The sequence below is a fragment of the Rhipicephalus sanguineus genome, chromosome 3, assembly GCF_013339695.2.
Source record: "Rhipicephalus sanguineus isolate Rsan-2018 chromosome 3, BIME_Rsan_1.4, whole genome shotgun sequence".
In the NCBI taxonomy this organism is placed as follows: Eukaryota; Metazoa; Arthropoda; class Arachnida; order Ixodida; family Ixodidae; genus Rhipicephalus; species Rhipicephalus sanguineus.
In genome coordinates, this window is record NC_051178.1 from 156,301,328 (window position 1) to 156,327,260 (window position 25,933).

The 25,933-nt window shown below is 43.3% G+C and overlaps 1 protein-coding gene across 1 annotated transcript in view; it reads left to right on the forward strand.

Annotated features, from left to right (window-relative positions):
- LOC119386003 (low-density lipoprotein receptor-related protein 1-like) overlaps window positions 1-25,933 on the forward strand; it is a 67,664-nt gene that overhangs the window by 17,384 nt on the left and 24,347 nt on the right. The window contains exons 8-24 of the mRNA XM_049414192.1: window positions 959-1,058; window positions 1,767-1,929; window positions 3,539-3,764; window positions 4,314-4,488; window positions 6,025-6,156; window positions 6,735-6,998; window positions 8,498-8,672; window positions 13,287-13,518; window positions 14,200-14,389; window positions 15,338-15,460; window positions 17,888-18,040; window positions 19,102-19,230; window positions 20,465-20,590; window positions 21,763-21,993; window positions 22,502-22,639; window positions 23,308-23,427; window positions 25,372-25,503. Of these exons, the coding sequence (XP_049270149.1) occupies window positions 959-1,058; window positions 1,767-1,929; window positions 3,539-3,764; window positions 4,314-4,488; window positions 6,025-6,156; window positions 6,735-6,998; window positions 8,498-8,672; window positions 13,287-13,518; window positions 14,200-14,389; window positions 15,338-15,460; window positions 17,888-18,040; window positions 19,102-19,230; window positions 20,465-20,590; window positions 21,763-21,993; window positions 22,502-22,639; window positions 23,308-23,427; window positions 25,372-25,503 (2,809 nt within the window). The remainder of the gene's footprint in view (window positions 1-958; window positions 1,059-1,766; window positions 1,930-3,538; window positions 3,765-4,313; window positions 4,489-6,024; window positions 6,157-6,734; window positions 6,999-8,497; window positions 8,673-13,286; window positions 13,519-14,199; window positions 14,390-15,337; window positions 15,461-17,887; window positions 18,041-19,101; window positions 19,231-20,464; window positions 20,591-21,762; window positions 21,994-22,501; window positions 22,640-23,307; window positions 23,428-25,371; window positions 25,504-25,933) is intronic.

The following is a 25,933-nucleotide window of genomic DNA, read 5'->3' on the forward strand; positions in this document are numbered from 1 at the left end:
TCGATTCAAATGTGAAATACTTTGAAACTACTCTATGGGTTGGTCACAGTCGCTTAATTCAGTCTCCAAAACATGCACTTGGAATCACACCATTCTTTGACTTCACTGTAATTATGTGTAATAAGCAGTTTGATCAGTTATATCCTGCTTGCATTTAAAGTTATCCTGATGGTACTTAAAAACACCTGAGTGTTTCATGCATTGTGGCCTCACATTGTTAACGCATTTAAGCTGTGAAACAGTTTGCGTAAGTCTTCTGCCACGCCCACTCTAGTATGTGTGTGCCATGCCACTTGTATCTTCGACAGAGTGTCGTCAAAACTTAATGTGTGAGGAATTCTAGTGATAGTCTTAACCATTGCACTGAAAAAAAGGCTAAGGAAGCTTGAGAGGTGTCTCCATTGATTGGAATGAGAACTCACCTCATCAATACAGGAGCAGTGCATCGCTTTCTGAAGTGAAGGCTGGAAAAAAACGTTTTTCGCTTTTGTCCTTTGAAACTACACTCAAACCTCGATATAACGAACACGGATATAACGAATTATCGGTTATAGTAACTAAGTAAATGAAGAATAGTCTTGTCATAGATACAGTGTTACATATAACCGTTTATAACGAATTTTCTGATATAACGAAGTTATTTTTGTGGCAGATGTGACTTTGTTATAATGAGGTTTGAGTGTACTTTTAAAATACTTTTGCAGTTTTCTTGAATGCAATTGTAGCCCCTAATTATCGAGGTGTATTTGGAGGTGAAATTACTTTCAATGAATCATCCCACGTATTGAAAGTATTTTGTGGTCCCATGCATTTCATGGTGGAGGTTTTTTACATGAAGTCCAGTATTCGAGCTAATGTGAAGAAACTCATATTTATCTTGCCTCTGATCCTCTCCCCAACATTTTTTCATCTATTTGTTTTTTTTTGTTTTTTTTTTTTTTTTTTTGTTTGGGTGCAGATTAACCATGAAGGAAATGAGACGGCCCTGCAATGTGCCCTTGTCTCCCAACTGGATGTGCGGTGGAACTTGAAGTTGAAAGATTCTTTTTCGTTGACTAGTAAGTAGTGATTTCTTATTCTGATGGTCAAATGACCCGTTTTAATTAACAGTGTACAAGTGACAAAAGTGCTTTGTTTTCTTGTTAGCCAGTTCTAGAAAGAGTGACCGTTATTTAGCTTTTAATTGTTTGTGAGGTGGCATTTTGTGCTGCCATTGTGCTGATTTCACAGCTTTATCTTATAGTGTTTTGACCTCACACGTAAAGTAAGATTGTGCTTTACGACAGACTCTTTGACAGTTGCTGATAATGAATACATGCTTTAGTGTGTGTTTCCATAAATTGTGTAAAGTGTTTGTCAGGTAGGCTGATAAAAAGCTGATAGTTTGGTACCATCTGTCTCAGCTGTAGCTGCAAAGGCTTGAAAAACAATTGCTTTATTTTTTCATTGAATTCATACAGTATGCCTGCATCTGTAAGCATGGTGATGCTTAGGCATGGTGATGCTTCTTCTAACTTCATGTGGTCTGATAAAGTTTCTAGTAAAAAAAAAGCGATATAGTTGCTATAACAATGCTTGCATAGACGTTATTATATCTGGCTATATGGGAAAAATGGCAGATCAAATGGGTAAATTTCGGCATCCATAAATTTTCATGCCCAATATTCGAAAACACATTCCTGTGGTTTGCGATAGCCACAGCATTTCTACATGCATTCCTGTATTTTGTGATAAATCAGTGGGCTATTTTCTTTTTCTTTTTTCAGCTGTAAATCAAATGGCGCTGGACTGGGTGTCCGGCAACTGGTATTTCCTGGACGATGTGCGGGAGACCATATTCCTTTGCAACGCCTCTCTTTCTGTGTGCGTCACAGTGATTGACGTTGGACTGAGCAAACCCCGTGGCATTGCCCTGGACCCTTACAAAGGGTCAGTCGTAGTTTCTTTTCCCTCCTCTATGATTCACATTCCTGTTTCGGTTGTGAGGCATGTAAGGGGCATAGGCTGTCATGTTACAGTTGCCGTGGTAACCCCTGGGACAGAATCTTGTTCACAGTCAGAAAGCGAAGGTTTGGTTTCAGGGGCGCCGCCGCAAAGTGGGTGGTCTCTTAATTTTGTGAGAACAAAAGGAAGGGAACAGCCAATAGAGATTGAGTGTGAGAGAAGGCTACAGAGGACATAAGCCAATGCCAAACATTTTTGCTCTTAGTACATAAGAATTTGCTCATTGGTTGGGTGCAGAAGTCGCAAAAAAAATCTAGGAAATGGAACAAGACTTGAGTAACATTGTGTGACATTTCAGGCAAATTGAGTGGAACCTCGATTATACGTCCCCCGATTTTGCGATGACCCGCATTTTACGACGAATCGGTTTGGTCCCGGCAAAATCTCCATAAAAAAAATGTATTAAAAACCTTGTTTATACGACGCAATTTTACGCCGACCCCACATCTTACGACGACTTTCCGATTCCATCCGAGAGAAAAAATCACCTTCTTTACTCGTATTGAATGCCGACCAGATATTCGTGAGTGCAAAATAAGAACTCACGTTCCCCTAGGTTGACGATTAGAAAAGTAAAGACTGAGACAGTAAATTTATCCTCCTGGCATTTCATGCGCTTCTGTCATCCAATTTTCCTGGCTTATAAGATCGCTTCTGGATATGCCTCGATCGCGTGCGTATCCAGGGTGGTTACCTAGACAAGCTCTCTCCACACGGAGTAGCTCCAGCTGGCCGGAAAGCTGATCATTGAGATCCGGATATTTTCACTTTTTTGGTCCGTGGAAACTTTTCCTGGTCGACGTACAGCTGATCTCCTGCCTTTGTTTGCGGCACTTGCAGTCACAGGCCTTGAGCACGTAAAAGGACGTGATGCAGCCATTTTAACTGTGCAAAATAACTTTCGCTTGATGTGAACATTCATATACCAGCGGGACATGACCAGTTGCGCTTCATAAGGGAACAAATACGACTCAGTCGCGCATGAAAGCATTCTACGCAAACTCACGCTCCGTCGACATTATGTGATGGTGATGGCACTGTGTCTGACTCTTCTGATGGGAGGCTGTTGCCGACATGGTTTCGGTTTCATTTTCACGCGTAGGCAACTTTTGGACTCGATTTATCGGGAGAAAGATACGTGTTGGATTCGATTTTTTAAAGTTGAGGATAACGATTCGCTCGCACCTCTTTCAACTAAGTAAAGCTGCAATTAGCTGCCATTTTCAAAAATAATTTAATCTACCTTCCTTGGAGGAGCACAGGGTCGTATCGTGGGCTTATTCAGGCATTCTGTTCCCTTTTTTTGGGCAAGGCTGATTGCCACTGCCTATATTTTTAGTTTTTCGATTATACGATGCCCGGATTATACGACAGTTTTGCATGGACCCCTCAAAGTCGTATAAGTAATCGGGGTTCCACTGTATATCTGCTGTCACGACAAACGAGTCTAAGAGCTAAACAGAATCATTGCAGTTGCAGTTTTGCATAATCGCATGTGCAAATTCTCAGCACCTCTCCTAATCTTCGATTTCAGGTTCATGTTTGTCACGGAGTGGGGCAGTGCAGCGCCGGTGTTGGAGCGCGCTCACTTAGATGGAACTGAGCGGACGAAGCTCGTGGAGCAGAAGATTGTCTATCCTTTTGGCATTGCCGTTGACTTGCCCAGGGAAGAGGTCTACTGGGTTGACACCTACCTCGACATGGTGGAGCGCATCAGCTATGATGGTTCAAGGCGCACCACCGTCTTCCGCGGGGCTCCCGTGAGCCATTTTTTTTTTTTTTCTGTCTGCTAGTGCTTATTGTAAACTTAACGCTTGAATTGTGTTTGTTGTCTTAATAACTTTGCCTTCACTGGCATAGCAAAACAGATTTGTGAGGCTCGTAACTATTCTGATAGTTACATCCTCTACATATGGTTGACTTTTCATCTCAAAAAAAGAAGTCTGCATTGATTTCATTTGCACATTTTCTGCATGTACATAATTACCATGCAAGGTGAGCCCAGTGCCATAGTTGACTCTGTATGCAGAACACAGCTTCATGAACTGTCATCAAATTTGTGAAATGTACAATTGTCTTATTCCCATCTCGTTTCTAATGTTTAGTTTTGTAAGGTTTGTGTTTCGTTTTTTGCGTGAGCCACTCCATTCGCCCCTTCTAGGAAGGCTTTTGGGGTGTTTTGGTTGCAGTTAATGAGCAACAACCCTGCTGTCTTTGAGTTGCTAAGCATCTATGCTTGCCCTTTCTGGCAGTCACGAAATAGCATTGCTGTGCAAGAACCCACACACTGGCTGTGCTTCTTGTTGTAGATGCGCAACCTGTATGGCATCACGGTGTTTGAAAACTACCTGTACGTGACAAGTTGGCACAGCAATTCCGTGGTGGTTGTGCACAAGTACAACCAGAGTGACATCCGCACTGTGAAAGCCAACCTGACAAGGCCGTTCTCCATTCACGTTTATCACCGTCAACGGAAACCTTACCGTGAGTGCCCATCTGTCATCTGGCAGTGAAAGTGCACAGTTTACAGTGAGATTGCTATGCTTACAGCAAGATACTTATTGTAAGCTGAAAGTTCTGTACTTGTCCTCAGTGTTGAGCCTCGCAATCCTGACAGTGCTACTTGTGCTATTATGGCTTTTCAGGAACAAAAAGCTTACCGTAATTACTCGAATCTAGGCCGACCCCAATTCTAAGCCGACCCCCTAAAGTCCGAAGCCCGAAAAAAAAAAAAAACTTACCTCGAATGTAGGCCGGGTAAAATTCACAAAGAGAAAACATTTATTGAAAATATGAAGATGAAACGGAGCAGTTGGTTCATCATCAAGATGCCGCGCTCATTCCGAGTCGTCGTCGCTGATCTCTTTGTCGCTGTCCTCAAACAGTGCGCAATCCTCGGTGCCATCAAGTGCATTTGATATGCCGCACTTCTTGAAAGAGAGCACGATCAAAGTTCCTGGGATGTCGTCCCACGCTGCAGCCACCCAGCCATCCTCGTTGCGGCGCATGCGAAGAGCTTCTCCCGTTGGCCCCTCCAGCGACGAACATTCTTTTCGTCCACTCCAAAGTCCCGCCCGGCTTGAACGTTGGAGGACGACTCCGCGGCTAGCACAACTTTCCTTTTATACGCCGCACTATAATGACTACGCTCGTTTGGCGCCATTGAGCTACGCCACACACATCCCACTCGAAGCGAGACTCGAACTGACGAACGGCTCGCCTTAACACTCGCCACAAAGATAAAAATGGCGGCCTCGCGTGTGTACTTAAGCCAGGTGTTGGCTCGGCTACCAACGGCTACAATACTGTCTAGGTGGCGCTAGTTTTGCGACACTTTTCTCGATGAAAAATGGCGCGTTTTTCAAAATCCTCGAATCTAAGCCGAGCCCCCACTTCGTTTTTTCGAAAAAACCATCGGCTTAGATTCGAATAAATACGGTAGCTTCGTCTTTTTTTGTGTGTGTACGTGTACAAAAAACGAAAGTATCAGAGAAATGTCTTTGTTGCACAGTTTAAAACTAATAACTATATTGAGGAACAAGTAGAAGTAGCTTATCTAGCAAATGCTTCAGCAGCTGTGAAAAAGGGCTGCCAAGTACATTTTTTTATTTGAAGAATATTTGTGTGCTTTTTAGTCTGGTCACTTGTTTGCAGTATTGAGGTAATATGATTTATCAGCTAAAAATGCAGGTGGTAGGTGAGAACCAGCCTTCAGTCAGAACTTTTTACTGAATGTGCACTCAATATTTCATTGAGAACAATTTTGCCAGGATAAGGGTTCGTATTTTATTTGATTAGAACTAAGGAGTATCATGAAAGTACTATCTGTATTCTTCCTACATTTTTTCCCCATTGAATATGTGTTACTAAGCCTGTTGCTAACCACAAGAAGATTAATTGATCAAGGAAGCCTGTTTACTTAGTTGTGCTTTCTTTGACTTCATTATCTTTCGGCTTCATATGCTTATTCCTGCTGCTTTCATATCAAACGTAACAACATACACATTTCCTTCTTGGCAGGCGAGCACCCTTGCAGCAAGAACAATGGCAACTGTGAGCATCTATGCATTCCATCAACCATAAAAGGGACACTGACGGCCCAGTGCATCTGCCGGCCTGGTTTTCGCCTTGCTGACCAGGGGCGTTGCGTTGGTAAGCACTGCCATCCAAGGGCACATGTTGTTTGCCAAAACACCAGTCACTTGGGCATTTGGTAATAATACAGCCAAAGCCTTAGGACTTATGACTGCCAAGTAGCACTGCGTGTGACATTTGTAGTAGATCGACAAACAGCTGGCCTATTGCATATTGGTGAAAAGAACCATTCAATGCTAGAGCATGTGCACTTTTCATGCTGCAGTTCCTGTTTGTGTCTGCACTTTGTAATCACGTGATTTTCATGTGGAATGTCCAACTGCACTCTTCAGAGATCTTCTTTTCAGACTAGTTCTCGTTTACAACCACTGAGCGTACACATTGATTTGCTCCAGCCGTCACTTGACTCTATATGGTTTTTGTTCAAGTAGCAAACTGCATTCCCTTGCCTCACTGTCGTAGGCTTAGCACTACAGTGCTGTAGTGCTGTGGATATTTCAACTGAATCAAACCTTGCATAGCTTCAGACCCCGCTTATGCATCTTCCATCGTTTATTGGCTCATTGTTTCGTGGTCTCTGAATTTGAATTCATTGAGCTGCCTGTGCAATGTGCATTTGCATTTTCTTGGTTCAGCGGTGGCTCCAGCACAGTTCCTTCTATATGCACGTGGTCGGCCGGGTGCGGTGAAGGGTATTTCAACGAGTGACGAATTTCCCGAGTCCAAGGTGTTCCCGCTATTGCGACGTGAAGTGATGGCTCCCATACGTTCCCTCAGCCGACCAACTGCCTTGGACTACGACGCCAAGACGCGCACTGTCTACTATTCGGATGCCCAGCAATTCGTCATTGAGCGCCAAGGTCTGGATGGATCCAAGCGAGAGGTCTTCACTTCGAAAGGTATTCACTTCAATCCAAACTTTAATTTAAAATTTTCTGCCTGGTCTATTGTTTTTATGAGTGCAAGATACAGTTGTCTCTTTCTGCGTAAGCTGAATGCTGGCCTTCCACGAAAGATGTGCTGGGAAGCAAAGTGTTCACAAGTTAGGCAAGGGCCCGGGGATGGACTTACGTGTTATTTGGGATTGAAGGCGCATAGAGCCCCAATCAATTTTTAGTATTTGTATTGTTTGAACTGCTGTTGTTATAACTGATTACGAGAGTCTCGTTTCTGTGAATGTAGTAAGTACATGACTGAATCTATCTGAACAGAAGCTTTCCAAAGGAATGCACATTGTGAACGGTAGAGGGAGGTGCATCAATGGTGTTTATGTAGAAAGCTCATTAGCTATAGTCAGATACAACTTAAGAAGTCAGGAGAGGCCTCACCCAGATGACCGAAGCGCGACAGCCGGTTGCTTCCGTGATTAAAGAAAAACTTTGAGGATGCTTGAGCTTTGCTTTCAAGAGTAATGTGCGATAGGGTAATCAGACAGTGTTCGTATCGCCTTCCCAATCGCTAGCCTGGCTTCGCTTCTTAGTCGACACCTAAACCGTGCCACAAGGAAAGCCAAAGTGTGGATGCGTGTAGGCTCCAATATCCATGCATGTGGTGCAACAGAACACGGAAAGAGCGCCCTTGGGCTTTTTGCGCCATCTCGCGAGTTTTCTGTCAAGCCGCTGAAGAACCTCCAGGATGTGTGTACCACCAACACTAAATGTTATATATAAATAGCTCACCGTTAGTATGCTAGAGGATGTATGTGTGGTCGCCGAGTGGCTAAATGCAGGCTAAACGCAGGTGAGGGGTCGCAGGTTTGGATCCTCGATCCCGCTCGAACTGAAGATTTTTTATTATTCCTTTATTTGCATCTACCTCGAATTTTAGCCCACTGACAACGCTGATTTTTCACTAACAACCAAACATGGTGATGCTGCCAACACCGCAATTTCTGTGAAACGAGCTGTTTAACGTTATCGCATTAAAAATAGTCCCACTTATGCACTCAGCGATGCTCTCAAACGTCAGGGTCACCGACCGCCTGGCTTATGACGTTACTCTAGAGCGTACGCTCATTGGTGCAGGCTTGCATGCATCCACCTATGAGGTGGAAATGCTGCTGCTTTCTAAAGTCATATCCAACTGTAGATAATGATGAAGTGGGCTGAAGAGAAAGTACAGGGTGTAGTATATAGTTATGACCTTATGTGAAACAGATCCGCCCTTTTTGGTTAAAGGTTCTGAGCTGCACAAGTATTTTTGGTTGTGTTTTGTACAATTGTCGTCTTTTCCAATCGTCTGCTTAGCAGGATTCACCATTAGTTTAGTTTCTTTCTTTATAGAGGTAAGCATCCAACTTAAATTTAGGAAGGTAGGTAGAATAGAGTATGAGGATGCTCATCAGAACTTTATTGCCTTTGTTTCGGTACGCTATTTATGCCATCCATTATCTCTTCAGGCCTGAACAACTGTGAAGGTCTGGCTGTGGACTGGGCTGGCCGCAACCTGTACTGGACCGATGAGGGTCATTTGGGCATCTGGGTTGCACGACTGGACAATTCCACGCTGCGCCGGCAGCTTGTCTCTCTCAACATGTCACATCCGAGGGCCATTGTGGTCGATCCCAAGAGGGGGTAAAGGCTCTTTCTCACTTTCTCACTCTTTAATGTGCTCATTGGCGCCAAATTAATGTACTCAGGTATTAAAAATGCCGGTGTTGTATTCAACCCTACGTAACTAGGGAGGGGCGAATAGTAGGTTTGAGGTTTGAAGCGAATAGTGATTTGGTCGAACAACTTCGAATCGAATAGTTCGAATAGTATATATCACATACTAATACGAAAAATGAGCATTTTTTGTCATGGCCCAACTAGCTTGCACAATATTTTTAAGAATTTGAACTAGGCATGTGTAAATGTCACTATTTTGGTTCGAAGTGAAGTGGAAGCAACTTTGAGTAGCACCAAGATTTGTACAGCAGTAGGGTGCAGGTTACAACTGGTAGAGTACGTTATGTTTTAAAAATGACTATACTTAGTGCATATAAGCCTGTATAACATGCATTTAAACTTCAAAAATAATTAATTGAGGTGAAGGTAATATGTACATTTAACCTTGAAGTGTGGCATTGTGGCAGTGCAGATATCCCTTGGATGGGGGGTTTCACAACATAGCACCCCCGCGCTGCAGTGAGACCACCTTTACAAGGGGTTATGTGAGCTCAAATATACATATATTCGTTCATTTCGAATACTTCGAAATTTCGAATAATCTAAACTCGTGTCGAAGCGAATTCGAATACTGTAATGTTCTTACGAATATTTGAAGCGCCCGAATATTCGCCCACCATCATAACTGAGTGCGTTTCAGCACAATGCGCAATACTGCTCACTCCACAAACTCGCTTCACAAGTCTCTAATAGTATCTGTGTTGTAGAAAGACCTGGCTTGTCTGTTACTTGTCCCTGCATGTAACCTATGTCACCAGGTTTACTTCATTGGAAAAAAAAAGGAGGAAGGCGGAGGATATTCGTGCTTACGCACACATGTATAACCATGTGCAGCATCCCTTTTTCTGTAAACTAACTGGCATAAAGTGTACGGAGTAAAAGCTCAAGAAATAATTTTGTCCCAAGTATTGCTTATACTAGTACATGCAAAAAATATATACATGAAACGACAGCTATGTCCCGATGCCTGATTTTTTGGACGTGCCTGACTATTCGGACCATTGGGATGCGCCTGACTGCGGCACCAGTACGTGTGCCATACAACCGTTGTAAGATGACTAGGGATGGGTGAATATTCGGGCATTTCGAATATTCGTACGAATATTACAGTATTCAAGTTCGCTTCGATACGAATTTAGATTATTCGAAATTTCGAAGTATTCGAAATAAACGAATATACAGTAGACTCCCGTTAAGACGAACTTGAAGGGACCGTGGTCATCTGTTCGTCTTATCAGGAGTTCGACTTATCAGAAGTGCCCCCAAAAAGAGACATGCTAACATGCCAAGTGCATCCAAACATGTTGAAAACACTGAATGGAGTAGACTTACAATGGGGGGCAAAAAGACAAGAAAAAGCATTTATTTGGCTCGTCTAGATTAAGACTATGCCTTCAAGCAGAGTATTTACACGAATCTTACGAGCACCCGATTTCGCGTGTTCAAAAATAAAAATGCTCGTGAAGATATTTGCTACCACATTTTAATGATAAAACTGTAACACGCTCCTATGTTGACGATTAGAAAAAAAGATTAAGAGACAAGCACAATTTTCCTTCAAAGAATGTAAAATTTATTGTCCTGGCAGTTCGTTTTCTTCTGTGAGCCTGTTTTGCTGGCTCCGAGATCACTTCTGGATACGCCTCGGCCGCGTGCTGTTGCCTTGACAAAGCCATTGTACGCTGAGTTGCTTAAGAAAGTCTGCAAGGTTTTCTTCGAGTTCCGGATATTTTCCCGTTTTCGGCCCGTAGTAACTTTTCCTGATCGACGTGCAGCTGAAGATATCCCATCGGTCACAAGCCTCGCACGACACAGCTATATTCACTAGTGCAAAATAGCCTTCCTTTGTCGTGCGCTTCCGTAATCAAAATGGCTCATCACAATTTGCACTTCACTGGGAACAGATAGAAAGCGCACAGGTCCTGCGCGAACCAACGCGAATTGACCACAAAATACACGTGCTCGGCCGCCATTGTGTGATGGCGATGACAATGCACCTGACCCCTCTGACGGGAGATCATGGTTTGGTACTCAATTGTAATGCACAGACCATTCTTGTTCCTGTTGTCGCTTTCTTTTTTTTTTTCCCCCACTCCCCTTAGCTCTTGTGTTGTTCTGTTTTCCTTTGTACTCCAGCTGGAAAACCGAAAAACCGGGGGGGGGGGGGGAATACAAAAGGACGCAATGGCTTGGGGGTCCAAGTTGTAAATCCCCCACTCTTTTTGTTGCTTTCTTTGCTGATAAAGCCCACACCTCCCCCACCCACAGGCTGGGGGTGAGAGGGGATACCGGCTTTATCCGCTGACCGGTCTTCTCGCGCCCTCCACGTGGCGATTTGCGTCGCGTCTTTGCTCCAGGAAGCGCTTTTTTTTTCATCTTTTTTGCTTTTTCTCGATCGCCTGAATGCCCCACCAAGACTGCAGTGTTGTTGATCACCGCGAAAGTTCGTCTTAACAGAAGAGTACATTTGGGCGGTTCGTCTTAAGCGAATTTTTTTTGCATTGAGTCTATGGGAAACCAAACAAATGGTCCCGTGTTGTTCGGTATAAGCGAGAATTCGTCTTAATCGAGTTCGTCTTAACGGGAGTTCACTGTATGTATACATTTGGCCGCACAAAATCCCTGTAAAGGTGGTTTCACTGCAGCGTCTGGTTGCTGTGCCGTGAAACAACCCTTCCAGGGAAAATCTGCACTGCCGCGAAGCCACACTTCAAGGTTAAATGTACATATTTTTTTAAGTTTAAAAGCGTGTTATATGGGCTTATTTGTGCTAAGATAGCAATTTTTAAATTATAACGTATTGCACCACTTATAACTTGCACCCTACTGCTATTCAAATCTTGATACTATTCAAGGCTGCTTCCACTTCATTTCAAACCAAAAAAGTGACTCATACCTAGTTCCAATCCTTAAAAATATTGTGCAAGGGTCATGGCAAAAATGCTCATTTTTTTAATAATATGCGGTAAATACTATTCGAACTATTCGATTCGAAATTATTTGACCAAATCACTATACGCTTCGGATTCGCTTCGAACCTCAAATTCACTATTTGCCCATCCCTAAAGACATCTGAAATTTCAGATGCTGAGACACCTCACGGGTATATTATTCCTACGATTTACTGGGATTGATGATTCAAAATGGCTTTTTAATAAAAGCCACCACCATGTTGGTTATCTCACAGCTGGGTCATTCCACGCCAAACGTCCCAAACATTGCGCTCGACCATCTCCAATTGTATTGTAAAAAATTGTGGACGTTCATATCAGTGCGCTATTTGCCCTCGGAAAGTATTTTTTGAAAAAAAAATTTTTCTTGTCTGTTACAGTGACTTGAATTTTGCCGTAGTGGGTAAAACATAGGTTGCGAAAAAATACTCTAAAAAATGCAATACTTTACGGAACGCCTTAAATATCTGCTGTTTACTTGAGAAGGAATGGCACTATCTTATTATCGCCCATTAACGACCACTACTTTGTCTCACGATGTGCTTTGTGGTGAAGCAATGCTGCAATTCTGCGCCCATTTTGATTATTTTTTAAAAATTCTACGAATATTACAGACAAAATAGGACTATATCACATGGCTGGATAGTTGGCAGTAAGTGTGTCAAAAAAGTATTGAAATCGATGACCGAGTAGTTTCGAAGTGGAAGGGGCGCAAACATTGAAAAATGTGTGAAATGCCCCACGTTCAGGCACATGTAGAGTGGTGATGCGGTCCAAGTAAAAATGCACGCTTGGTCTCGTTGGGAAGAGTAAACAAAGGAGATTTATTTGTGAAAGTTTAATCGGAGTGTTTTTGTTTTAGGCGAGAAACAAAAATTTATGTCGAGCGTTCGCGGTGTGCCTGGGCGCGGGCCCGTAAGTCCGCTTCACTGCGCCGCCACTGTTCCTTGGGGCAACGGAAGTATGCAGCGCCCACGCGTGCCTTTTCAGTGGCAGGGGGTGGGGGGGTTGTCTCTGTTACAAGGGAGCGCCTGCTGCCTGATCATGTGGAGCAACTCATATTTCTTCATGATAACATCTAGTCATTACTTTCATTGTGCCGTGATATTTGATTGTGTTGTGATGTGCATTGTGCTAGTCTGGACATTGTGTTCTGGAGATAGCAGTGTATGTTTTGTTGCCAGTGAGGCTGTTAATGTTTCTTTTTTTCAAATAGCTACATGTTAAATAAAATATCGTTACTGTGGAGGCATTTTTCCTTTGATATTCGATATTCGATTCGATATTCGATATTCGATTCAATATTCGAAGGTGGATATTCGTATTCGATTCGTATTAAAAAAATTGGATATTCGCACGCCCCTAGTTAATACATTATTTCTCTGGAGGTGTTGCTGGGACCGAACTGATTCGTCGTAAAATGCGGGTCGTCGCAAAACAGGGGGACATATAATCTAGGTTCCACTGTAGCTTCTTTGATTGAAGTGTTGAAACTTGCTTAAGGGCACTTTAATGTTAGGACAGTGTCCTTTTTATTGACCAGACGTCCTCTACTGTTCTCTTTCAGGTACATGTATTGGTCTGACTGGTCAACTGAACCGTATCCACCGGGCGATGGCCGGGATGGTGGAAAAATAGAGAGGACATACATGGACGGTTCGCACCGCGAGGTGTTTGTCTCACAAGACCTGCACTGGCCAAACGGCCTGAGCATAGACTACGCTAACCGCCAGCTCTACTGGTGCGATGTGTACTTCCATCGCATCGAGCGCATTGGCCTTGATGGCAAGGGGCGCGAGGTGAGTTGTGCTTTGCCATTGTTAGCATGTTACATTATCGCCACCTGATTTTTGCTTTAGATTGTGCTGGACTCTGAATTACTGCTGCCTCCTTTGATTATGTCCTTAAAATCTGGAGGACGCTGGTTTGATTCCCGGCCACAGCAGCCGCATTTTGATTGGGGCAAATGGTGGAAACACACGAGTATACTTAAATTTAGGTGCACGTTAAAGAACCCCAGGAAGTCAAAATTGATTCAAACTCCCCTGCTACGCTGTGTCTCATAATCATACCATGGTTTCGGCACATAAAATCTCAGAATTTAATGTTGCTCTTCCCCTTAAAATCTGTTCCCACTGCAGCGGACTCATTCTTTTAAGATGAACATAAAGGGGCTTCAGAAATCTATTCAAATTACCATAAGTTTATCATAAAAGAAGCTCAGTACATTCATTGGAATCCAAATGTACACTCCCCTAACAGTCTACTTTGCCAGAGAATTAAACTTAATAGACCGCTGGTTTTGAAGAAGTTCTGACAAAGTTTTCATGCATAGTCCTCAAGTTGAGCATCAGCTAAGGTCGGTTCTCTGTTGCAAATGGTTATGACAAAGTTCTGACTGTAACATCATGAAACTATCACTCAACTTTATTTTTCATGTGTTTATTCATTTTAAAACTGTGTCGTTTTGTTCGACTAAGGTGCTGGTAGAAGGCGAGCACTTGGACCACCCATATGGCCTGGCCCACTTCGGAAACTACATCTACTGGACTGAGTTCCAGAAGGGCCACATCCTTCGTTTTGACACCGTTTCAAAGAACATCACTAAACTCAAGACTGAAAACCCACCCCTCTTTGAACTGCGTTTCTTCGATGAGGCATCGCAATCAAGTGAGTGCATTTCACCGGTTGTCAATTCTGAATGAGTAGTCTCTGTGACAACATCGGTTTGTTAAGTTTTACGCTCTCTGGTTCCCACTTGTTAATACCCGTTAATTATTAAAATCTGATACTGTGTTTTGAATGAGGAACTAAGCATATTAATTACCATATTTACATAATTTTAAGTAGGCTCGAATGCACGTCGACCCCCCCCCCCCCAAAAAAAAAAATCGCACATCAGGGGGTGGGGGGAACGTGTTGTGATGGCTAATAATACAGATCACTCTGACATCACTTTTGCCTTAGCGTGTAAAGTGTGCTCAGACTTCAACGAGAGTGCCTTGGTGTCCAGTCTTTCTAAAGAAAACCTTCCTGTCACAAAACACGTTTCTTAGTCATTTATAAATTTTACATCTACAAAGTTTGTTGACAACCAAAATCTCTTTACAAGCCCTATCATTTTTGTTCTGAAGGTATTCAGCTATATATTGCTGTTTGTTGACTGGCTTTGTACACATACACACAGCTGAAAGCGCACACTGGGCATGAACAGTTGAGCTGACATGCTGGGCATAATTTGGAGTTAGCAGGTCTGATGTTTTACATTGTAGTGAGACGTCCACATCTCTCCTTTTATTTTGTGTTGGGAAATAGAAAAAAACTAATTTATGTGGAAGAATAACTAGACAATGGAGGATCAAAAGCTCGCAAACATGTGGCTCAGCTCATTTTGTTTAGTAGCAAGAAAGAGAAAAACAAAGTTGACAAAAATGAGAGGGGTGAACAAATTATTTGCACTGCGATTTCCATGGTGTTGTCTTTTCTCACTCGCTTTTCAGCAATATTTTCTGTTCTTTTTATCCGTTGGTTGATTAAGTTGCGTCTTAATAGCTTGGTGAAAACTTAGGTTTTCAAAGCAGTGCCAACGCCATTTTTTTCCCTCTGTCAAATTTGCAGCTGGCAGTGGTTGCAGCAGTGACAATGGTGGCTGCTCACAGCTGTGCTTGTCTATTCCCGAGGGTCACTCGTGTGCTTGCGGGGACGGCTACTACCTGGCCACTGACAACATTACGTGCCACCGTAAGACTGCATTTGCTCAATTTTCTCATAGCCAAGAAAACTTCAGGCAAAGCGCTTCTTTACTCCGCGCTGAATTCCTTAAGGAGTGCAGTTCAGACACTGTTTAGTTTCCCATGAATTGAATGCTCTCCTGGGGTGCAGCGTTTTTGGTAAAACCAAGAGACCGTGGCTTAAAGGGACCCTGAAACAGTTTTTTGAAGTTTTGTCAGCGTTTAGGCAAGAGCACCCCAAATCATTTGCACCAGAAATTAAGCGACACACCGTGTACCAAGGCCGCTACGGACAATTATATCTATACCCTCCTCCTCATTACTGCCTTCCAACCTCAACTTACAGACACGCTGGCATCGCCGGCGATCGCAGCGCTCTCATGAGCGCACTCGACGGTTTGAGCTTCGCCCAGTCATGGCCTCCGATATTGCGTGCCGACACATTGCGTGCAATCTCGGAGGCCCAGTGTGCCCGGCAGCATGCCGTTTGGCAACAAAGACGAAGCTCGCGGGGTGGTTGATATCTGCTCCGACAGGTGCCGCCACACTACCAGCCGATTTTATTTTATTCTCCTGTACGGCGACAACTTGCAAAAGCATGCGGACAAACAAAAAGAATTCGAGAAAGATCACCGATAAGCGTAAACACAGGCAATGTGGTTGTGTCTTTAGGGGTGAAGTTACAGCTGCAGACACGTGGATTGTGGCGTTGAACGGATAGCGAGAGCGCGACGCTCATTGCAGCGACGAGCTGAAGGTGTTCCGCTCGCCAGATGACTCACAGACATTGCTTGATGTCGCAGCTTTACAAGTCACCAATTGCTAGATATGTGGTACACAACATGGCTAGGGCAATTTATTGTGTCCAACAAAAGAAACCTCGAGATAAACACTGTCGCTCAGCTCAAGTGAACACGGAGCACGTTGTAACACAGGCAGACGACGCTCGCTGCCCGCAGGAGGTTCAGTGACGAGGACTGAACATATCCAATCAGATCAGCCGCCTGCATGACGTTGCGCTTCCAAGACGACGCGCACTAGAAGTGGGCGGTTTGAAAATGCGTTTGGCTGAGCCGCTGTGATCGGTGACGATTCGCAGCTTTAAAGCCTTGTAATAAATTACACAGTTTACACACAAAGCCTAAATCGGTCTGTAAATGATCCTTAGGACTTGCTCTACTGGCCTAATGTGTTTGTACAAAATCGTCAAAACCATTTCAGGGTCCCTTTAAAGTATGAAAGTGCCACAGAAATATGCAGGAAAGAGAAAAATCTCATGCAGGGAAAGTTCACATAACAAAGGAGCCTGTATGGATTTCATTTGCAGCTTGCTGGAAAATAAAAGTTTCTATTGTTTACAGCATTTTGTGCAACTTAGTGTCATCGCTGCCCTAGACCATCTGGTGAAATTCAATACGAAGATACATATTTAGCTTGCGTGTACAATTTAAGAATTCTTTGCCTAGATGTACACTTGCCTACAAGGTGCAGTCATTGTGATAGCATGCCATGTCCAATGATGATGCGTTATGTAATACAAAGCAATATACAGCTGTGTAATGAGAGCTGGCGCAGCCAGTGGAGAGTGCACTTCACCACCTCCTTTCTATATAGTTTTATTCATGCTTTTAGTAGGGATGTGCGAATAGTAAATTTCATGCTTGAAGTGAATAGTGATTTGGTCGGATAATTTCGAATTGAACGGTTCGAATAGTATATATTACATATTATCAAGATAAATGAGCATATTTTTCATGACCCAACTAACCTGCACAATATTTTTCAAGATTGGAAAGAGGCATGTGCGAATGTCACTTCTTTGGCTTGTAGTGAAGTGGGCGCAACTTTGAATAGTTGCAGGATTTGAATTTCAGTAGGATGCTATGATAACTGATAAAATTTGTTATGTTTTGAAGTTTATTATACTTAGCGAATATAAGTCCATAAAATAAGCTTTTAAGCTTACAAAATAATTAATCAATGTGAGGGTAATATGTTCATAGTGGTTGAAGTGGGGCTTTGCGGCAGTGCGGATATTTTTAAATAGGTGTTTTCACAGCATAGCATTCCTACGCTGCAGTGAAATCACCTTTACAGGGGGTTACATGCTGTCTAATATATACGCTTATTCGTTCATTCCGAATACTTTTAAATTTTGAATAATTTAAATTTGTGTTGAAGCTAATTTGAGTACTGTAAGATTCGTTCGAATATTCGAAGTGCTCGAATGTTACATGCCTAGCTTTCTGCACTCTCATTGAAGCCAGATAGTTTTATTTGTGCTTTTTGCACTCGCATTAAAGCCTGAAAGGGTTCCCCAGAGCCCATTAAGCATCACAGGCCAAGATGTCTCTGTTGGGATCGCTGGTTTTCAGATTCTCCCATTGTTTCCATGAGATGCAAGGTCTTATTTTGTGTTCCTCGTTTTTTTCTAAAGGCTCAGCGAACTATACAGAGCCTTCACGGTGTCGTGAGGGTGAATTTGAGTGCAAAACCAACCAGCGGTGCATCGATAAGCGCTATCTTTGTGATGGCGACAACGACTGTGGTGACAACTCTGATGAGGACTCTTCACCATCTGGAATCTGTGGTAAGCCGAGTTCCTGGGATTTGTAGATTGAATGACCCTTTCAAATTTTTTTGAACGCAGCAATGAAACCGATTTGATCACTGCAATTTATTGTCACCAAGATTTATGCTTAGTGATATTTTTGTACTTCAGAGCGAGGAGCCTACAATTTTTAAAAATTTTGCCTGCTGTTTCTTCCTGATACCCTTGCCACTCCTCTCGTATTTTTGTGTGTCTTTTATGTTCTTTTGAACAAGTTTGTAATGGGCTGGATATTCTTTTGATGCTGTGACTGAGCGGCAAATTATCAAGAAAGGACAAAAGCAAACCCTCATTACCGATGAGGCATTATCACCATTCAGGGATAGAGGAAAATAACACTGTGCTGATATTAGGACTTCTGAGATCAAATGGCGTGGCAAGGGAGTTGTAGCGCACGGTTGCGAGATCATGCCAATGTAAAATCTCAATACAATGATGGGTGGAGACGGTAGGCATCTTTACGTGCATACATGATGGCATGTCATTGAGGGCAGTTGATGTTGGTGAACCATTTTGCACTTTTCTGAAAGGTATTGCAGGGCCCGTTCGATTGTGGGAAGTTCTTTTTCAGTTTATCTTGATCTATCAAGTAGCACATGTGTTCAGTCATGTTTCCTTTCTCTGTAGCCTGTGTTACTTTACTTTCCAATGTGTGCATTTTATGCTCATGAGTAGTGTGCGGAAACATCTGCATACAATGTGCCCACACAGTGAATAAATAATTAATTGAATAAGTACCCATCATATTGCATTGTTTACATTCGTGAACCCTGTCTTAGCTCAGTGGATACAGTGCAAGTAATATTTGCATCAAATACAGAATGCAGGTTAGACTTGGCACACAACACACAAACACAAATGGATGGGCGACAGCACGTTGCAATCTTTCCGGTCTTCCGGTACTGCACTCGTGTGGTCAATGTTCTAGACAGTTTAATTCATTTTCAATTCTGACTTTGATGGTGACAGGTATTCAATTGACGGCATCAGACCGTACTTGCCAGTGAGTGCCAACTTTGTATTTCCCTGGTGCCGTGCAGAGAAAGTGACCTGTCAGGAAGACCAGTTCCGGTGTGACGCCAACCGATGCATCTCCTTGCACTGGGTCTGTGACGGGGAACGTGACTGCGTGGACGGCTCGGATGAAGAGCCAACGTCCAAGTGCAGAAGTAAGCGGCATTTGATTCTTATTTGTTATGTGCATGTAGCAGTTTTACAAAAATATTTAGCCTGATGTACTTGTCGGACTTTTCATTCACACATTACACTGCGTGTCCTCACGCAAATGATGTAAGAAAGTAGTTGAACACAGCTGCTTTTCTGGGAAATTTCGCTAGTATTACCTTGTGTGCTAACTAATGGAACTACTACTCTACAGAGCTGAAAACAGTGCGGAGTACCATCAGCACAAGTTGACATGTGGACAGGAAAATGACTGATCAGAATGCCTGTTATGTGTTCAGTAGAATTTTGGTAAATGGAAATTGCTTTTAAACAGAATTGCTGCTTAAAAGGAACAGCTGCCTCTAATTTGTTTTTTTTTTACTGCTGCCCCCCTCGGTAATGGAAACTCCTGCTAAATAGAACATATTGTCCCAGTCCCATCAAATTTTGTTTAATGAGGTCCTACTTTAATTATATGGATGTGCAAGAACATGAACACAAAAGCTTTGAGGCAAATACAGGTGTTTGTGTTTTTCTCATGTGTGTCAAAAGTTTAGCTATTCTGAAGCAGAGCACCAAATTGGGCTAGTTGGTTTAAATTCATTATGACGACAGCTATTCACTGCATGTGATATGTAGTGGCTGGAAATTCTGCTCCCAAATCTCCCAAACTTTGTTTTTTTGTAATCCTTATAATATAAATAAAGGAATGCGGTGACTGTACAAGCATCTGTATTCTAGTGCTGAAGTAATTGAGTTTGTGCGCTTTTGTGGGGTAATCCTAGCACTACTTTTGCATCTGACAGATGCAGCTATGGGTACATCTAATCTTTTCTAAATGTTTTAAAAAAAAAGGAACTTGTTCCTACAATTTTCAATCTCCGCAGTAGGACGGTGAAATGCCTCTACAACAAACTGGCCTGTATGACGAAGCATTTGTTGTGCTCTGGCTATACTACAAGCGTTATGGTGCACGACTTTTACGATCCCGAGCCAGGTCCGTAGCCAGGGGAAGGGGGGCCGCACCCCTTCCCCGAAATTTTTGTGATACATGGTGTTTTACCGAAAATAAATAAGGAAAATCTGCTTTTTTCTCAAATAGTCAAGGCTTTTAGCAAGTGCCCCCCCCCCCCCCCCCCCCGAAAAAAATTCCTGGCTACGGGCCTGTCCCGAGCACTTTGTTATAACGGTGCCTGTACCTTTTCCTGGAATTCAAAGTGCTCTCTGTTTCAATCGCAGACACGACGTGCAGTGCAGCGCAGTACACTTGCAAGGTGACTGGAAAATGCATACCTCACAGCTGGACGTGCGACTCCGACTTGGACTGTGGTGAAGGGGACACTTCGGACGAGCACGAAGGCTGTGGTAAGTGCCTTTGCATGTCTAGTGCTGGCTCATAAGGGGTACTGACACAATATTTTTCAGTTGTCTTTCTTTTGCTTCAAATGAAATGCCAAGCCCTCAAGAGCCTATAAAATGTATTGGTAAGCGTGAGTGTGCTCTGAAAAAATTAATTACCGCATGTTTTGCAACTCTTTGAGGGTCAAATGGTTTTGCCATATGTGACACTCCAGGGTTGATTTTTTTTATTGGAGACTTAAAATCTTCAGAGTGGCCTCTTTAAAAAAAGTTTACTCAAAAATTTTCAGGGTGACCATAAAGGGACAACAAAAATTTTTTGCGTTGGTACAGATGCATTGCTTATACTTAATAATAAAAACAAAATGAGAAAGAAGCTTATTAATAGTAAAGAAGTATCTCCAGTGGAATCATAATGGAAACCAGCAGATAATGAAGCCAAGGAAAGTACACAGAGGATGTTAATTGTACTGTTTTAAGTGTATTGTAGTAATTGTGTTACAGATGTGAAGAAAGTAAAGTGGACGAAAAGACAACTTGCCGCTGGCAGGGACCAAACCTGCGATCTTTGGATCTGAAGGTAGCAGGTGTGATTCTCTAGACAGACAAGGCACAGGCACGGTAGCATTGTTCATATACAGTGGCATCGTTCGTATATACCAGCGCCTTGCCTGTTAACAGCTGCAGTCGTGCACCTGTAGGCAATAAATGAGCAAGCATTAAGCGGTAACTTTTTTAACATTAGAAGCCAGATCGACATCTGTTTTTTACGAGCGCGACAAATGGGAACTGCCCGCGAGAGGAAACCAAACTTACCGCCGAGCGCCCATGCATCTGTGTTTATGCTTTGACAAACCTTGGAATGCCCATGCAAACCTCGAAATGGAAACTGATGATCAAAGGAGCAAGAAAAAAAATTTTTCTGCATCCCCGCAGGGTGGCTACACTTCCTGGGCACTTGCTGAAAAATTCCGATGTTGTGTTTCTATCCGTGGGCACTGTACATCAGATGCAGCGCTAGCAGAAGGAAATATAATTCCAAGTTTCGTACCGATCGGAATGAAGGATCTGTACGATACTTGAAATTTTGTTGTTTTTTACCCTGGTCAGTGACCTGTTTCATTTCTGACTGCCAGTGTCTGGTGTGACATTGAAAACCTCTGCCCTTTGACGTGCAGTGTACCCAGAGTGCGATGTGACTGAGTTCCGGTGCAGCAACCAGCGCTGCATTCCCCTTGACTACGTGTGTGACGTGGATGACGACTGTAGGGATGGGTCAGACGAAAAGGATTGTGCCGCTGTGTCCTGTGACCGTGGCCACCGGTGTGGCACTGGTCACTGCATCTGGGATGCCCTTGTCTGCAATGGTGTCTGGGACTGTCAAGATGGCTCGGACGAAGCCAACTGCAGTACGCTGCTTTCTATATATAGCTTGCATGCACGCTCAGGCTCTGCAAATTACCTAGTTTTGTTACTATACTCACCACCTTTATCTTTTCATTGACTAAGGTGTTAATAGTAGCAATATGGATGAGTGAAATCTTAATATGGACACAATATATGTAGACGGCATTTCTTCTGCTTATACGTAACATGTCAACAAAACAAGGCTGTACATGAAGGTACAGCCTTGCGAGTTATTATCGTTGATTGCGAGTTATGCATGTATTTTGGAATTCGTGAGCTGAAAATAGCATGCATGATTAAGGCATTTTGTTTTTAAAGCATCATTGCTGGTTGTAACAATTTCGAATGTATGGATTTGCAAACTTGTCTTCCCTGACCTTGGGACAGCCTAATACAAATTGTCATTTAGAGAACACAAAATTCACAGCCTCTAGGTTTATTAGCAGCCTTTTATTTAGAAACAGATTTATATATAGTATATGTCCCCCTCTTTTTTGTTATTTTTGACAGCGGGAAGTCGCAACAGCACCAACGTACCACCTTGCCACAAAGACCAGTTTGGCTGCGGCGACGGCCAGTGTGTGCCAAAAAGCTGGCATTGCGATGGAAAACCCGACTGCCTTGACAGAAGCGATGAGAAAGGATGCGGTGAGTGGCATTTACCGCAAAAAGCTTTAACGGTTATGGCTTGCTAGATTATTTATGGTGTTTAAAAAACAACCTTACAGTGCTACTGTTCTGAGAGCGTGCTTGGAAAGGGAGCACGAGGCTGTCGCAATGATTGATGGGAAATTGTGGTTCAGAAGGGACATATAACGATCAGACAGGAGGTGCATTGTGTTTTTTTGTGTAGCTAGGAGGCGAGTGTGCAGTTGTAGAACTTACTTACTGGACTTGGTGATGAATTTCCTTCCTTCGTGGTGCGATGAAATGTGCATTAATGATTGAACATTGTATTGTGATACAGTAACTGTAAACGAGTACACTCAAACCTCGATATAACGAACATGGATATAACGAATCATCGGTTATAACGAAGTAAATGAAGAATAGTCTTGTCATAGCTACAGTGTTACAAATAAACGTTTATAACGAATTTTCGGATATAACGAAGTTATTTTCGTGGCAGATGTGACTTTGTTATAATGAGGTTTGAGTGTACAACTACATTTATTACCCAATTTCTGATTTGATATTTCAAGCTAGGCCCACACTTTTACTTCATATTTGAAAATACTTATATTGCACATATGAGAGTGAAAGAAACTCATGCATTTTTGCAACGGAATGGTAATCTTCTTGCTTTCTTCTTGTAGGCAACGTAAACTGCTCTTCGAATGAATTCCTTTGTGAGAACCGGCAGGAGTGCGTTCCAGTTCAGTTTGTTTGTGACAGCGACCATGACTGCATGGACAACTCTGATGAAAAGAACTGCAGTGAGTGCAATTTTGGTGCATTGCTGTGCGAGCTGCAGTTAGTGGGATGTCTTGCGTTAATGGTGTGCTTGTGTGCTGTTGACTGTGAGTCCTTGCATCAGAATAGACATGAAAGGCACACAAACACTGGAATCAAGTGAAGCTACGCATTTATGTTGTAGTGGCTGTCGATGCTGGCAGCATTCGTTTCGACACGTTTTGTAACATAATTCTGAAGCTGTAAGTTCGTTAACTGTGTTACACTCATTTGCACATGGCCAGTTTACCATAACTGCCAGCAGTTTCATAGTTTTTGAATATTTTTGACTATGCTTCTTATAGACACCATTGCTATTGGAGTTCTTTTATGTTAGTAGCATATGAGTGAAAGACCAGAACTATGTTGAGTGTAGTGGTTTACAGGCAGGGGCATGCATACTTTAATACAGTCAACTGCCGATTTTTCGGACTCCCTAGGGACCGCGAAATCGTCCGAAAAATCGGGCAGTCCGAAAAAACAAATTCATGCTTTTTTATTCTGCTCAAGTGGTCAGATCGCCACAGCCATGTCCGAAATATAGCTTTAATGCCTCCCAGTACAATTATCAGGCATTTTGGTGCGCGCCCAGGCTCTCGCAAATACATTCGGTACCTGCCGCGAACCCCGCTTAACTACGTACGTGCCAACCGCCACTTTTGCATCTCGTGATGAGCGCCGCTGATAACAGCAAAGCGCGGAATAGATTACGGCTATCTCGCATGAAGCGTTTGTAAAACGATGACGCGGAACACAAAGACTGTGGCGGAAGAGCGGACGACTCGTCCGGCTTTCCCCGATGCGTGTGCGCACACACATCGCCGAATCGCCGCTGATACGCAGCATTTGCTGCCGTGTCAAGCCGATCGTTCTAGTTGTGTGCAGTACATCGCCACCTAAGCTGACGCCGCCACTTCACTGTTGCTGTATCGTACGCACGCATTTATCATGAAAGGGCTCGTGATGAGCACTTAGTTCTTGACCGCACACGGGCGCGGCAATGGCGAGCTGGTTTCCTCCGCGAAGGCAACGCGTCTATGCGGCGCACTTAGCAGTCTCGCACAAAGAGGCAGCTGGAATGGCGGCGCGGCGCATTTGGGTTCTTGCCTATTAAATGCGTGCAGTACGCATGCAACTGCGCTAGGCCACGTGCACTACCGAGCAGTTAACTGAAGATGCTTATCATAAGGGTTGTCAGCGATTAAGTCGTACTGGCGCGTTTGCCAGCTGCCGCCATCACGCCTCCGTGCATTTCCGCTGCTTATCCGTGACATCGCCGCGATAGCAGCCCCTTTGGATTTCTGGTCTGCTTCACCCCATAACGCTTCGGCATTGCGGCAAAGCTGACTTTCGGACTCTGCTACTGTCTCAAACAGATCGATTCGCGAAAGTGCTGGTTCGAACCTGCGAGATGATAGATGCGGCAGAGGTGGGGGCTTCAAATAATGCCTTTTGGATCTGCAATTTGGGCAGAAAGTCCGAAAAATCGGACGCGGAATAGTTTCAGCGTCTGAAATTTTGGACGTTCTAATACATCGAAGTCTATGGGGCTGGTGACGGTGCCGCAAAAGCGTCCGAATTTTCGAGCATGTCCGGAAAATCGGGCGTCCGAAAAATCGGCACTTGACTGTAACTTAGCCCTGAGGCCTTGACACAGTAAGTATTTGTAACTTTAATTGTGCTGATCGGGAGTTGAAGTAAAATTATGATGACAAATGTTGTGTTTAGTTTGTCTGGTTAGTGTTCAGAAATATGAAACATCAAGTAGAAGCAAAAAGCTTTGTGTTTTGCAAAATTTAAAGCAGTAACCAACAAACAGCACGCACACAATGCAGGGTTGTATCTTCCTGCTTGTTTGGCCATTTTGGAGTGCAGGCAGGGATCAGAAGCAGTTCCTTATGCCTGATGTGAACACACCTGTTTTGCAGCATCTGTGTCTCACCTCAAGTGCCCCAAGCCCAGCCACACGTGTGACAACAACACTCGCTGCATAGAGGTCACTCGCCTTTGTGACAAGGTCCCAGATTGCAAGGATGGCTCGGACGAGGGTGGCCTCTGTGGTAAGCACGCACTATATTTTATCATTTGCTGAAAGGACTGTTGCGAGCTTTACGTCCTGTTTTTAGGTAATATGTGTAGCTGGTGTCATATAAATATCTCCAAAGGAAAATGGCAGAAACACGTCCAAGTTAACGTTCAAACTTAGATCCCTTGGAGCAGAAGCGGAGAGTTCTACATTGAGGCTGCCTTGACCATGCTCAAACGATTTTGTCTAGCTTGCAGTGTACAGGTTTAGGTTTGGTTGGAATGTGCTTGATATGTACCAACCGAGGTTCAATTCACAGTGGTAGAGAGAGCAGGAAAACATGTTACAGTTAAGATAATGTCAAGCAGCATCATAAATTGTAAAGTAATTATTTAATTCATTTGGTAGGTTTGAAACATTTTACAGGTAGATTCTTTACAAAATGTGCATGAAATTACAATTAA